This window comes from Acinonyx jubatus, chromosome D1 (assembly GCF_027475565.1).
Source record: "Acinonyx jubatus isolate Ajub_Pintada_27869175 chromosome D1, VMU_Ajub_asm_v1.0, whole genome shotgun sequence".
Taxonomy (NCBI): Eukaryota; Metazoa; Chordata; class Mammalia; order Carnivora; family Felidae; genus Acinonyx; species Acinonyx jubatus.
Genome location: NC_069390.1, coordinates 7535270 through 7550681, shown reverse-complemented (window position 1 = coordinate 7550681; position 15412 = coordinate 7535270). Strand labels below are relative to the sequence as shown.

The 15412-nt window shown below is 50.6% G+C and overlaps 1 protein-coding gene across 12 annotated transcripts; it reads right to left on the bottom strand.

Moving 5' to 3' along the window:
* Positions 1–166: 166 nt before the first annotated feature.
* SF1 (splicing factor 1) lies at positions 167–14068 on the bottom strand. 12 transcript variants are annotated; one of them, XM_053202973.1, is made up of 14 exons: positions 13267–14068; positions 11834–11962; positions 9039–9114; positions 5860–6012; positions 5562–5651; positions 5037–5220; positions 4836–4951; positions 4599–4706; positions 3729–3909; positions 3193–3466; positions 2798–2857; positions 2512–2691; positions 1546–1750; positions 167–1111 (listed from the first exon to the last, which is right to left on the bottom strand). In XM_053202973.1, exons 1-14 carry the CDS (start codon positions 13661–13663, stop codon positions 982–984), a joined length of 2283 nt encoding a protein of 760 aa, XP_053058948.1. In that variant the 5' UTR covers positions 13664–14068; the 3' UTR covers positions 167–981. The 12 variants fall into 12 exon arrangements, with proteins under 12 accessions (XP_053058948.1, XP_026901149.1, XP_053058947.1 ...); XM_027045348.2 differs by having other exon boundaries at positions 13633–14066; XM_053202972.1 differs by having other exon boundaries at positions 167–1750.
* Positions 14069–15412: the final 1344 nt, after the last annotated feature.

Below are 15412 nucleotides of genomic sequence, written 5' to 3'. Positions count from 1 at the left end.
GCAAAGCCACACAGGGGGACACAGGTGGGAGGCTCCTTAATTAGTGTCCCAGCAGTCCCCCAGAAGAGACCGGGGCGGCTGGGGCCAGGTGCTGAATGGAGGTAAAAAAAGTAACTCTGGTGCTGGTGGAGGGGATCTAAGAAGAGAAAATGAAGAAACAGACCCAGAAAACCACACTGCTCTTTTATTCAATGGAACACCCCCCTTTAACGCAGTGTTGAATCATACACCGAAAAAAAAGCCCAGAGAAATTTCTGCAGATAAACCAGTGAAGAGAACGCGCATTATACATTATTGTCAACATAATCACTCCATGAAGAGGGAAGGGGAGGAAAAAGGAAGTAGAACGAAAAACGAGGGGCTCAAACCCTTAGACACTGCAAAAACATTCAGACGTTTGGGATTAAAATAAAATTTAAAAGGAAACCTTCCAGGAAGGAGAGGAACAAATGGAATCTGAGGCAGCTTAGATGCTCAGGGAGCATGGAAAGGACTCTCCAGGGTGGCAGACGAGCCCAACGTGGCTTGGGTGGCCCCACCTAACGCTGGCAGGGGTGCCGGGATAGGTGTCGACCCAGAACCTGGAAATGAACCCACTTCTCTACAAAGGTGGCAAAGACAAAAATCTCACACTACAGAAAGAACAAAAAAAAAAAGTCTCTGGGGTGGTCATGGCAACCTTGAAAATTTTAGAACCAAAGAACCCCCCCCCTCCCGCCCCACCCCCGCAACTAGCCTGACATCAATGGCTAAAGCTTGTGCCTAAAACCATTTGCTCCCTCCTCTCCTTAGGAAGAGAAGAACAAGGAACGGAGAAAAAGGAAAGGAATCTAATTGCAGCAGAAGATCGGGGAAGAGCATCTCCTTGGACGGAGTCTGAAGAAAGGAAGAGATCAGGAAATAACAAAGGAAAAAGAAAAAAATTAATAAAAATTTCACGATATGGAGCCAGCGTGTTCCGATTCCGTCCACAAAAATAACTCAGGCTGCTTTGCCGAACCATCCTGTCCACCAGGGGCGCTGCTGAGGCTGTCTGCCTGGAAGGGTCACCAATGGGCGCGGAAAGTCCTCACTCTCATGGCTCGGGCCATCGCCGCCGCGGGGAGGGATCCTGGCGGCCCGGTTTGGGGAGAGGCAAAGGGAGTTGGGTGAGGAGAGAAAGAAGACAAAGAAGACACTCGATGCTACGGGGCGCCAGGAGAGCCCAAGCTGGCGCCCCTACTACCACCTGCCCGTTCCCAAGCGAGTCCTCAGTCGCTTGGCCCAGCCCGGTGCGTGCACACACACACATGCGTGCACACCAATCACATGCGTGCATCCCAATGTCTGGCTCCATATGGTGAGGTTCGGCGTGTGTTTAAACGAGACCAATTCTCTCTCTATATAATATATATTTTCTTAAAAAACCGAGTCTAGTTCTGTGGTGGAGGCGGTGGGGGAGCTGGAGGCATCCCGAAGGGCGGCATGCCCGCCACCCCCATGCCCATCATGGTGACAAAGTTAGAAGGGTCCATGGGAGGCGGAGGAGGAGGGGGCGGGGCATACATCATGCCGGCGGAACCAGGCGGCGGAGGCGGCGGAGGGGGAGGGGCCCCGGGCGGCAGAGGCGGCTGGACCCCGGGGGGCAGGGGCACCATAGTGGGGTTGCCTTGCATCTGAGGGGCTCCTGGAGAAGCTGCGGCAGCCGCCTGCTGCTGTTGCCATGGCGGGATGGACCCTGTGCCAGCGCTCGTGGTGGTAGTCGTCGTATCTGGGGTGGTAAAGAAGCCCAAGGTCACACGCGCGGGGGCACACCGCGGCTCTCTGCGGCTGCTGCCTTGGGATGGGGGGGCGAGGGGCGCCTGCTCCTTGCTTGGCATGCGGTACGGTGGTGGGGGGCGGGCGGGCGGGGCGGTCCTGGTGATGGGGAGTGGAGGGGTGGGCAGGACTACCCTGGGGTCAGCCTCGAGGTCTCTGGGCTTAACAGAGTAAGCCCTTTGTCACCAATGCCCGTGGAAGGGCTGAGGGAAAGGTACCAGACACAAGAACCGGCTCTGACGTCCCTCCGCCCATCCGCCGCCACCACCGAACGGCACATTCAACCTCAAGGCCACAGCTACTCTCCCCACAGCCCGGTCCCATCCCTGCAGTCTCTCAGGCCCCAATCACATCCCTCTCCACAGCATGCAAGCACCCTCTCCACCCTGGCCCTCCGCACAGGCTCGGGCCAGCCAGCGGCTGGCAGCTCACGCAGCCCACCGAGAGCCTGGATTTCCGGCACCCTACCTACGATGGCAGGTTCCCTCCAGGTCCCCCAAGACCTCTCCCCAGACACAACCACGCCAAACATCAGCTCTCTTCCCCAAGATCCCCAGGAGGGCCAGGAGGCCCTTTCTGTTTACACCCCCAGCAGAGACCAGAGTCTCCTCCCAGGGTGTCCGCCTGCCCGCGTGAGCTGCGAGGTTCTCTTGTCCCTCTCAGCCCCACCTCCCCATCCCACCCACCCCCACAAGCCCAAAATATTCCACTCACTTTGCTGCCATGGCAAGGGGGTACTGGAAGCCATACTGCTGCTGGGCGGAGGGGGTGGCGGAGGCTGCTGCTGCTGCTGCTGCCATGGGGGAAGAGGGCCAGAGGGAGGGGGCGGGGGCTGCCCACTGGGAGGCGGCGGCGGCGGCGGCATCATGCCCATAGGCGGCGGCGGCATCATACCTGCAGGCAGGTGGAGGCAGGGGTGAGGCCTCAGGGGAGGAGAGACCGGAGACCCCACTCGCGCCCAGGGCACACCCCAAAGGGAGCAGGGGACAGGCTGTGTTACCTTTTCCTTGATGCAGGCGATAGACCCCAGAGCCCACAGGCGTACTTCCCAGGTACTGATCTTGATGGAAGGAAAGAGCAGGGACTTAGCAGGACATTGGAACCAGCCAGAGAAGACGCCCCCACCGACAGCTCGGTCGGTCACACAGCCTGCAACCGCTACCGTTCTAAGAACAGTTCTAGGACTGTTGCCTTGAAGAGGAAGGCCTCTGTCTACCCCACACAGAAAACACTTCCTAAACCAGAACAAAGTCCTGCTCCTTCTGGAGCCCGAGCCTTGGCAGGAGACCTGGTGCGACACCCAGCCACTCCGAGGGCTGCTTCCGGTTCGCAGCAACCTGATGTAACCCTTGCTTATCCCAAAGCCCCAAGGTTTCTGGTCTGACACTTACTTACCCATTGGAGGAGGGCCATGATGCCCAGGTGGGTGGGGGCCCTGGTTCATCGGTGGTGGTGGCGGCTGCATCCAAGGGGGTGGGGGTCCGTTAGGGTTGTGCTGCATGGGATGTCCACCGTGCCCACCTGTCAGGCTGGGTAACGGGTGTGGGAAGCTGTGGGGGCCACCTCCGGGCCCACCAGGACCACCTCCGTGCATGCCGTGGTAGGGCCGACTCTCTGAAGGGCCCGAATTCATCCAGGGTGGGCGGCTCTGGGTGGTGGACATGAGAGACTACGTGAGAGCATTTCCCGCCAACGTCCCTGCCTGCTCCCCCTGGTGGCAACACTGTTCTTTCGGCTCTGTCAAGAGGTCCAGAACCCGAAGACGGGATCTTCCCAAAGCGAGAGATCCCCAAACATCCTGACATCCGGAAGAACAATGTTGCCAGCCACGTCCGCCAACCTGCTCTACCCAGAGCACCTGGCCACAGCGCCCCCGTCTCTGAGGAAGAGAACGGGGGACCGGGCCACAAAAACCAGCCCCTGAAACTCACCGGGGGAGGTGGGTTGTTGGCAGGAGCAGCAGGCCGAGGCGCACTGGCCAGGGGCGTGGTGGCAGGCCCAGAGGTGGAGCCCACGGATGCTGGCACAGGGGCTTCGCCCAGTTCAGCCATGAGGGACAAATACTCTTTATCCATCCGTGCTTTATCCTGAGCTGACTGGGGGTCACCAGGCCTGAAGGTGGGATAGGGAATGGAGAGAGAGAAGAGAAAAAAAAACGCCTTCGTTATTAAAAAAAAGTTTTACGTTCTGAGAAATTGACAAGAGTTTTGAGGAATCCAACGATCCTTCCTCAAAATAGTCTCATCCAATTTTCAGTTCTGTGCCCAGCTCTGCATCTGAGATTACCACGTGGATCTCTGCCACAACAGTGAAGACGGAGATCATACGACCACGCCAGCCACAGGAGCCAGGAAAGCACAGGCTCTTCCAAAAAACAAACTTGCATCAGATCCTACATTCCCAGTTTGAGGAAAGGAAAATATATGCAAGATGAGAGCACCTGCCAGGTTTTCCAAAGTAAAAAAAGGAGAAAACTGTTGCCATCAAGGGCTGGTTCAAAACCGGTCAAGAATCCAGACTGCTTAGCAGCAAAAGGTAGTTAACACTGAGGCACAGTATATCCAAAATGGAAATTTCCAGTGTTCCTGAACTCAAGACGAGCCACAAAATACAGGTATTCTGCACAAGCTGCTCCTCATCATCCTGGGCTTTAACATCACACCATCACAGACCACATTCACAGAAAGGGAGCATCTCTCTGGTCCAAAAGTTAATAGGAACCAACCAACAACGTGCTAAAAAAAAAAAAAACAGTTTCGTACACCACAGGCTACAAAGAAGCTCCAACTCCAGCCGCTCACCTTTGGAATTTACAATCGGAAGCAATATGGCCAGCCCCTCCACACTTGGTACACACTGTGGTATTGGTAATGCTGCGGGTCTCTGAGCTCTGCCAAGGTCTTAAGATCCTGTCAAGGAAGAAAAAACAAACACACAAAAAAAGACAAAGTCATCTCAAGAGCCACGGTCAAGCTCCCTACTCCCACAGGTTCTTTAGGTCCGAGTGCACTCTCCCTCCCTTCAAAACTGTGCCACACCTGTTATCATCTTCTCGAAGGGTCCCATTCAAACGGGCCAACTCCCGAAGCTGCATCTTCCGTAGATCATTCTGGTCCTCGGGGGTCTCAATACCCTGCTTCAGGATGTTTCTTATCTAGCGGAGATGAAAGAGTCAGTCATGTAAGCACCGGGGCCACTGTATGACTTCTAGCAATAGGATTCCTTTCTGGCTGCCTCACCTGTTCCACAGCTTTCTTCACATTCTCCATGGTGTTGGCGGTAACCAGGGCATGAAGTGGTTCATCTTCTCCAGGCAACATCTGGCCATCTTTGCGCCCAACCTTCCCTTCTTTGACAGACCCTTTTCCCCGAATCATAATCTTGGCGTTACATTCCTTCTCTATGTTCTTCAAGGTGTTCCCTCTATCAGAGGCAGAAAGAACGGAGTTTTTCTATTCGCCAGGCCAAGTTCACATGCCAGAAGAGACAGAGCGGGCTGATCACACTGGCAGAAAGTGTGACAGCATGGAGTTGGATTTTCCCACCAAAAGCTCCGTGACCCCCAAGTGAAGGCAAACGATCCCCAAGATCAGACTTCTCTGCAGTAAGAGGCCGAAGTTAAAGAGATTTTCTCACAGAAAGGCGTGAACTCCCACCCAAAACAGGAAGGCAAGCTATCAATTGTACCCAATGGGGCCTAAGATCGATCCATCTCACGGGGTGTCAGGAATGACGCACTGTCCCATAGGACAGCACTTACTCACCTGGGCCCAATCAGCAGCCCCACGAAGTTGATTTCTGGATACTCATCTTGTGGAATCATTACTTTATCGCTCACCCGTGTTGCTGGAGGTCTAAGAAAGAAAAGACTCATGGACTCTGCGTGTTTCTGAGACAGGACACCGACATTCCACAGCTCTTCTAAACCTGAGCTTGGTACCATGTGTTAATCACACGTGATTTGGGCAAGAGAGGAGACATGGGTACCAAAACGGTTCTACCACCAGCTCACACGTGGCCCACACGTGTCCTTGTCCCGGACCGGCCAGCCCCCCTGCTTACTTGTAATCTGCAGGCGGCTTGAAATCAGGGTTGAGGGCAACCATCTCCGTGATGAGGTTGTGCCGCTCCTCTTCGAGCTTTTTGCGGGTGCGGAACTCGCGGGTGTTAAGCCGCTTCCCCTCGCTATTGTAGATGGGCTCAGGGGAAGGGGACCTGTGGGAAACAGAGCCCCGTTATGGCTCTGCCTTCACTTTTCTCATCCCACACGGGCTAAAATTAGTCTTCCCCAGCCCCTCTGCCTCTCAGACCCTAACACAACACTCTTCGGAGGAACCGACCATAACGTGTGCTATTCAAGATCGTGTGGAGTGGGGAGATGAAAGCTGGCTTAGCATAGGGGGACTGGGGTGTGTGTGAGAGAGGAAAAAAAAACGGTCTGGCTTCTAATTGTTGAGAAGAAAAAAGTCTGTCCTTCTGGGGGGAAATCTTTGGACTGTAAATGGCAAGGACAGTATCATCTTCTGGAGTCTTCTTGCCAAGTATGGATTTTTCTTTCGTTTTTAAAAAAGCTGTACAATATTACAACTCTACGAACCATGGAAACCCCAAGTTTAGGTAAAATGTGGACTCTTGCAGAGCTCGCGCCCTAGCAGGAAGAGTGTCTGCACCCCTACCGCAAAGTAAGTACGAGCTCTTTAACCCAATGCGACTGGGACTCAAGGCTGCTGCAGCTACTTGGCCCCACAATGGAGAGAGATGGTTCAAGGCTTCGTCTCTGCTTTTCCTTCAATGGCCTGGCTGGCTGTGTCCAAGGCCCAGGAGCCAACCTGTTTTCTGGCTGTTCGAGGTTGGGGAGTCTGGGTAGAGAAAAACGTTAAAGTGCTAAAGCAGCTTCTGCTAGAGGCTGCAAGTGCAGATTTGGTCAAGTACTTGTCTAGGGTCTGGACCTGCAAACGGCAAGGGGAAAACCTAGGATTCTCCACCAGAGTTTACAAGTCCAGAAAGCAGATTTTCTCTCTCTCATTTTTTTAAGGAGTAAAATGCTGTTGCTACAAGTAAAAAAATAGTAACGATAAAATGGTCAGTTTACCACAGCTGGATTTTGCGGTAATAAAAAAAGAGAAGTTACGCTCCTAGAATTCTGAGTTGAGATTACAAAAAGGACCATAGCTTGATATTCTGAATGAAAATTTAGTAGCAGCTGCAAGAAGGGAAGAGATCATGTGGATCAGGTTATTAAAAAAACATCCTGAAAGTAGTCAAGACTCCTATACCCTTGGTTTAGTTGAGAGAACCTTGCCTAGTTGGAGAGCAAGGACTGAACTCGGCTGCTCCCACTGTCTTCAGCCTAAAGGGAACCATGTCATACCACATTACACACACGATGGAATAAAAGGTCAGGTTTGTTCATGGCTAATGACGACTAAATGACACCTCCGTTTCTAGCATTTATATAAACTGTTGACACAATCCAATGATAGTGAACAAAAAAGCAAACATACCCCAGCTCATTAGACTATCAGCTTACACATTTATAAGAGATCTTAAAAACATTTTTAACTGTGCAACTTAAGCAACATCAAAATAGCAGAAAGTGGCTTGATATTGAGAATACACCTTCTTAAGAAATAACCTTATTAAGGTAAGAAACTCATGCAATTCCCTCCAACCTGGGCTCAAAAGCAAAACCAGTCAGGCATTAGGCCCTCTTTCAAACTGAATACGAGAGAGAAGAAAACTCTGCTCTGGTTTTATTTCTAACATGCTTGACATTTCTAATTCTCACCCCACAGCTGTCTAGAATGTAAGCATTTCTAGCTAATCAACAAAACAAGTTTTACCGGTACCAAATCGGTCATTTAAAAGCCTCCCCACAGTTTAACCTCTTCCCAAATTGTGGATGTGAAAGGCAATAGCTAATATTCTAGAGGTTAGATTGGCCCAACTTCTTCACTTCGAATAGGCATCACATAGATGAACTAAACTCTAATCCCAGTTCTCCAGGAAGCAAAGGTTTGTTAAAAATTCAACCTTTTGAGGAACTGCCTGGTAACCTGTTAGACATATTACTAAAGGGAAAAAGGCCAAAAAAAAAAAAAAGAAAAAAAAAAAAGCACTCAACAGTTGTGGTCTACAACCTACAATGCAAATCTTGGGGGGGGGGGAACAACACCAAAAAATATAAAACACAACCTTCCAACCAAAACCTACAGATAAAAAATAACAAATTCAATCACGTAAAATGAGAGAACACATGGAGAAATTAATTTGTCCCCTGGCAAATGGCAGCAGAAAGATGCATTGAGTGAGTGGCTTCTAAAACCATTACATCATCTTCCTGATTTAACAAGCCATTAATTGGGTAATAAAAGCCGAAAACACTAACTTTTAAAGGGAAGTGCTTTCAACTATGCTGCCTGCACTAAGAGAAACTTCACGGAGAGGGAGGCATACTGCCCTTCGATTAGACTTTAGCGGTTTGAAGTTCAACCAGTCAGTAAAATTCCTGGTTAAAAAGTTCATTTCCCTCAGACTTTTGACTTTTCAAAGGTGAGAGAAATGATAAACAGAGATGACATGACCACAGCTGTTTGAAAACCACACTCTTATAAAAAATAAAGGTGATTTAGGGTTGGTTGCTAGCCTTCCCCAGATAGGTGAGAAATGTTCTGGCCCCTCCCAATACCCCCAGGCAATGGCCAAGGCTGAAAATTCACTGGCAGTGAAGGAAGCTGGTTAGAAATCTCATCTATTTTAAAACCATCTCAAAACCATGAGGAGGACTGCAGCAATGAGCTAACCAGGTAAGAGTTTCTGGTCTGCTCAAACTCAGTGATGCTCAAAAATATTCTTAATCCCTGCATCGTGTACCTGTGAGAAAAACCCTATACCCTCGGCTTTCCACCACAGCGGTTACTGTAAAGGCTGGTGAACGGGCCACCTCACTGTCCCTACTACGGGTGGGTAAATCAGGTGAAAATCTACATGCTTACCAATTGGAAACCAGTTGTCCATTTTCCCGTTAACTTTTTACTCTGCTAGTAATTAAGTTTCATTCCAATTTTCTAACTGATGACTAACCATACGGATTGCTAATTAAACCCTAGGCCCAAGAGTCAGAGTATTAGCAGTCGTCTTACTATGATTTCTTTGCACTGACACAATATGTTGCCACCAGTAAAACGTATTGAGAAAAAGGTAAAAGCGTTACTGTCAGCTGGTTAAAACTGTTTCCCAACCTGTCCTCAGGGTTAGGGGGGATGCCCAGGTCTCCTGTGCGCAGTTTACGAGTCAGGTCTTCTATCTGCAGTTGCACTGGAAGAAACCAGGTTAGGAAAGAAAAAAAAAGGATGGAAAAAAGACAATGTTACCAAAAAACATCTCAAATCTCAACAACAAGCATGAAGAACTCGGAGACTTTGAAAGGGACGACTGATCAGTGAACACTCTGAGGCAAAAACCCCCAACCGCCTATCGGCAGGAGTCCATTTACATCTATAGGTATTTTTCACTTCAAAATGGTTATCACTTAAGGAAGCAAACAGTTTGTTGGAAGAGGGGTTAGCGGTATAGACTGTTCACTAAGGCTAACGTCAAAGCAATTACTCGGTGGTTCACTTCTCCCTCCCCCCTCAAGGCTCGCTATACGAATGGCACCCAAAACAAAGCATGTGTGTTATCACCAATACCCTGTTCCCAACCAATTACTTTGAGGGCGAGACTCTTGAGAGTTTACTTTTTGTCATTAAGTATTAAGCAAAGCCCAAAATGAAATCCAATTAACATGGGACAAGGAAAAATAGCAGTTGAGCAAAGATCATTTTCATTGATACCAGATTCAAAATTCCTTAAACAAGTAAGACATTTAATAACCAATCCAATACCTCATAAACAGTTCGTTATACATACTCTTTCCGTACAACCCGATCCGTACTAATAAGGATCTCCCAATACCTGTTGCTTTTGTTCAAGTCTTCGTATACCTTAACAAACCAGTAACCGTGAGATGTTAACAAGTCTGTCTTCAGACTCGCTCCTCATGAGGAGTGTAAAAGGCAGGGGGGAGAAAATAGAAGTGTGGGTCAAGGAGAATGTGTGTGGCCCTCAGACCTTGACAAATAAGGCTGTACGTGAAAAAGAGAGGAGGGTTTCACAAAAGTTCAATGACTCCAGGGAAACGTTACCCGGCTGATTTCTCAAGACAATGGAACTGCAGAGCAAGATCACTTTCTTCAGCATGCTGAAGAGTCACCCGTGTCTTACCTTTGTAGCAGCTGAGAGTTGTGAGCAGGCATCTCTAGTAAGGGCAAGTCTTAACCGGGTTGGGTTAAGGTGGAGTTGGCTCCAAAAACAGGATTAATACAGGTCTAACCCAAGACATCCTTCTAATTTTAAATACTTCCCCCAAGGCTATACCGTATATCCACTCCAACTCCAGAGAAGTGAAAATCCACACTCATATCAAGAGATGATACTTGGGGGCATCGTACAAGGCAGCGTGTACTATGAGAGACAAGATGAGCGAGATGTGTGGATCCCTAAGCTCCTCTATGCCAGGAAAGTGCTGACTTGACGGTCAAGCATTAAGTTCAAGAACTCAAGTGAAAGTCCCCTTCATGGGAGCAGGCAGTCCTCCTAACTACGGTAGGGATGTGGGGTCTGACCTGAGGAAATAACTGGAAATTAAACCCAAAGTTTGGGATCTTCCTTGGAGCTGAGATCTATACTGGCCTCGCTCGGCTTTGAGTCCATCCACTTGGGTCACAGCTGTAAACAGCCCTTCGGGCCCAGAGCACTAAGTCCCTGCACACGAAGAGAACTGGAGAACTGCAGAGAAGTTTGCTTTTCCCCGTTTTCTAAGACTGCTTGTGCTTTGGGAACATTATCCCACGGGGAACATCTCGCAAGGTTGTAAAGACCCGGAACGATCCAGCGTGAGATGAAGGGGTGGGTGGCAGGAGATTGGAACAGTGGGGAAAGAAGAAATATTAGTACGTGAAAACAAGATAAACAATTCCAACACCTCAAAACTCTCGGCAGTTAAAAAAAGCGAGATTCAGATCCTCAAGAGTAACACATGCCAGCCTTGAAGCTTTTACTTATGAAGGCTCCAGACTCATGGGCCTAGGCAGCCTTTGCCCTAATTTACCCCAAAGGGGATGTGTATCTGGTAAGAAATATTTCCAAGTGAACTTTTCAGAGACAGCTGCAGATACGTGAATAAAAGTGAAACTTGCATTAAAAACCTTGTATTTGAAAAAAGGTAATTTAAGATTAACTTCATCGACATTGTGGACACTCATTGTTAATTCTTGAAATTTCCCATCAGTTAAGATCTTTTATCCTATCACCTCATTCCATATCCAAGTAGTATCCCTTTCCCAGCAGAGTTCTTTGATAGTGAATAGTAAAAGAGCCCTCGTTTTAAGACAGCTCTCCAAAGACCAAACCAGAAAAGATGCTGAAGGAAAGGTTAGATTCAACAAAATGGTAAAAAGGGGTGCACTGTGAACACTTTCAGAGCCAGTCTTTGATTAAATTAAGGTTTTTTCTTTTCAGAAAGTACCTATAAAAAAGTAAAAGACCACATTTGAAGGGGAGGAGGAATATGAAATTATGGTGAAAACCCATGCTGTGAAAAAGGTACTTCGTTTATAATACCTGCAGTGTTCTCCACTGGGGCCGTGTCCAGAGAGGCAGAAGACACTCACCTCACAACTGGCAACGAGCAGCAGCTGAAAAGGGCAGGTGGGGTGCTGGACTGGGGGCTACCCTCACTCCTAAAGTGGGTCCCTCTACCTTCCTGGCACTCATGGAGAACACTGCTGTTACAGACAGACCAAAACAAGGAGCTGCAAACCCAGGACTTAACACAGCAAAAACTGATGGATTATGTCAAAGTCGAGAATGAACACCTGATACCTCATCTTAAAAAAACAAGACTTTAAGGTCTCAAACTTACAACACGCAAAATGTCGCTCAGAATAAACCGTAACAATCTGAAAACGCATTTGGGTGCAGAACGTGTATTTACCTATATAAGCTCTTTCTTGTTCCCGAGTAAGTCCAGGGGGGATAACCGTAGGCATTCCTGGAATCACCGTCTTCTGTTCCATCGTATCTTGGTTCCATCGGCTCCTCTTCCGCTTCTTACTTGGGAAGTCTACAGGCAGACAAGGTCCATCAAATGCAAATATAAACCAGCGAATTATAAACAAGCAGATCAGGACACTGCACACAACCTCCGCAGACCGGGAGCCTGAGAACTTGACCTACGACATTTTATAAATGGCAAAAAATAAAAACAAACCCGGGAAATCAGAGACACGTAGCCACTACAAGGGTATCTGGACCTGGGTCCGAAAAGGTAACATTTCACATTTATAGTATGTCCAGGGAAACAGTGAGGTACGTAAACAATCTAATAAATCTCTACGTCTAAAGTTTCAGACCTACATCAACTGTGGATGTCGCAGAAACCAAAGTATACTGAATAATCAGGCTCCTACAATAATATTGAAGAAACCGCTGTTTCTTCCCACGTCCCCCTCCCCACCAGTCACCTTTCCAAATTGGCCAGAACTCAGCGAAACCAATGATTTACTAAGTGAAAAAGCCCAACTTTTCAACAAGATTAGTTTTTTCTTCATCAGTTTAGCCAAGATAAGCAACCTTCCTGGCCAATTAGACACTCAGTATCTGACGTATCAAAAATTCAACAAAGAGCAAGCTATACGACAGCCACCAAGTCCTCCTCCTCCCATACAACGGCGGGAACTCCCTACACTTTTAATACACACAGGTCAGTTCTACTTCCCAGGGGGTGCAGGCCCAGGGGCAAAGCCCCAACACTACGGGGAAGCATTATCAGACTTCTCCACAGTAAATGAACCGAGACTAGGAAAAACTTCTCTCCCTCCAAAAGGAGCATAGGCCTCAACCGCACCCTGAGGAGTTCCAAACTTTCTATCACTGTAACGAAAACCTTGCCTCGCTGTAGAAAAAGCCGCCTCCTTGCTACTTTTCTGCTTTTTGGGGGCCGGTCTACAACCAGGAAGGAGGCGCTCCACGTCATCAGTTGACCCTTTCACGCTTTCCTGACATGCACACCCACCACCCCGTCCACCAAATCAACTCACTCCACGCCCTTCTCCTACACCAGGGGCTAGAACACAACACAGACCACCCCCCCTCCCCCCGCCCCGCCAGATTTTAGTCGGGCCGCGGAGCCCGGCTACCACACTGCGCCTGCGCACAGCAGCCCTTCGCCCTCCCCGCTCCCTCCAGCGCGCGTGCGCACTCGGGGCCCAAGAACCGGGCCGCGCGCCCCGTGGCGCCTCCGCCCGGGGCCTCCCCGTGCGCGCGCGCGCCCCTGCCGCGTGCAGCCGCCGTCGCCGCCGCCGCGCGCCCCTCAGGCGGCCGGGCCCGTCCGCGCGACGCCTCTCGCGCTCTCTCGGCCCGACTCACCTCCTCCGCCGCCGGCCGGGCCCGGCTGCTGGTCCTGACGCGGCGGCTGGGGTGGCGGCAGCTGCGGCGGCGACACGCGCTGGTAGAGCGGCGGCGGAGGGGGAGGCTGCGGCGGCGGGTACGAGGAGCCTGGGGAGGGCGGCGGCGGCGGCGGCTGCTGGGGAGGCGGGGGCGGCGGCGGTGGCGGCGGCGGCAGCGCCGCGAAGGGGAAGGCCCCGGTCAGGGCCCCCACCGAGCCCACGGGCGGGGGCGGCGGCGCCCCGGGCACCAGCAGCCCCGCCCCAGGCCCGGGAGCAGGCGGTGGCCCCGGCTCGAAGCCCCCTTTGGGCCCGGAAAGGGGGGGGAGGCCGGGGGGGCCCAGCTTACCCAGCGGCGTGGCGTTCGCTCCGGTCGCCATGGTGCCCCCGGGGACCGGCACCGGTGGCTCCTTTTAGGTGGCGGCGGCGGCGACGGCTTCTTCGCGAACCTTCCGGGGGGAGGGGACCCGACTGCGCTGCCGCGGAGCGCGCGGAACCCGTCCTCTCACGCGGCGGGCGGCGGCGGCGCGAGACGCACAAAGAGGGAGGAGAGAGGGCGCCGCGGGGGCGGGCCGGGGGCGACGGGTCCGAGGCCTGGATTGGGCCGAGCCGAGGCAAGGGGGGGGGGTTCGGAATCGGCGGCCTCCGATTGGCGGAGCCTTAGCCCTTCTCGATGCACGCTGGGATTGACCGGACCGTTAGGCCAGGCGAAGAAATGGCGGACGAGCCTGGCGAGCTAGGAGGTGTCGCAGCGCGCACTTCATTTGTTACTGCGCGAACTGAGCTCAGGGTCCAGAAGGGAGGGGATAGGGTGGGGCAAGCTCTGTGACGTAAGAGCCAAGGGCTTTCTCATTGGTTGAAACTGATTGAGTCAATCATCCTTGGTTGCGTCGTAGTCTCATGGGATTGGCTATCGCTTGTTCGATTCTTTTTCTACTCCCCTCCCCCGGGGAGCAGTTTCGCTGGGATTAAGCGAGAGGTCGCGGCGGTAAAGCCGTGGCTGAACGAGATTTACGGTGGGGGAGGAGTGGAGAAGGAGCGCGCATGCGCAGGTGGGACAAAGCTTCCTCTCCGCCCTTCGCTTCATAGTCGACCCTGGGGTCCGGCGCGGAAGCCCTAAGTGACGTCAATTCTCGATTCCCATGGTAACCCGGAACTGGGGGACGGGGGGAGGGGCCGGCGCGCGCCCGTAAACAGGATCCGTTGACTAGCCGCAGGTAAAAAGGGACTTCCTGTTTTCTGAAAAGAAGAAAGAAAATAAGCTATAAAATAGCCTTTTTGAAAGGTTGAAAGCAATATCTGAGCCGACAGAAGAACACATAATCTGAGGCGACAACAATATAAAGTCAATTCCAAGATTAATTTACATACACATTGCGTTTCCATTCGAATCTCAATTGGGTTGGGGTGATTACATCATCTTATAATCATAGAATTATGAAAATAGTGGGGAAACTTGTCAACGAGGTCGAGAAGGAACTTGCATTTCAGACGGTACAAACAATATAAAAGACACCATCATGAAACGATGTAATATTGTAGGAAAGACCGATGAGGGCAGCAGGAAGAGACTGGGAATAGATTCCCCCATATGTAGGTAGATTCCGTAAAGAAAAATTTAGCTAATAAATGGTATAGAGTGCTAAATTAGACAATAAAACAGGCACGGAACACGATGTAGGACACTATCAGAGTCATGTAGAGATAGAGACTTTTAGGAAGACAAGAAACTCAGACTAATAAAAGATGACCACCAAAGAAATGAAAACTGTATGATAAAAGCAGACAGTAATACATCAGGAAAATATGTTTGCCACACATGATAAAGAGCTTATATGGAAAGAAGTCTTCAAAGTTAATGGGGGGGGGGGTGGCACCTGGGTGGCTCAATTGGTTACGCTTCTGACTTCAGCTCAGGTCATGATCTGGTTGGTGAGTTTTGAGTCCCCGGTTGGGCTCTGTGCTGGCAGCTGAGCCTGGAGCCTGCTTCTGATTCTGTGTCTTCCTCTTTCTCTGTCCCCCTCCTGCTTGCTCTCTGTCTCTGCCTCTCCCTCAAAAATAATAAGTATTAAAAAAATTTTAATGAATAAATGTTAATTTTTTTTTTTTTTAATTAATTAGAGGGGCGC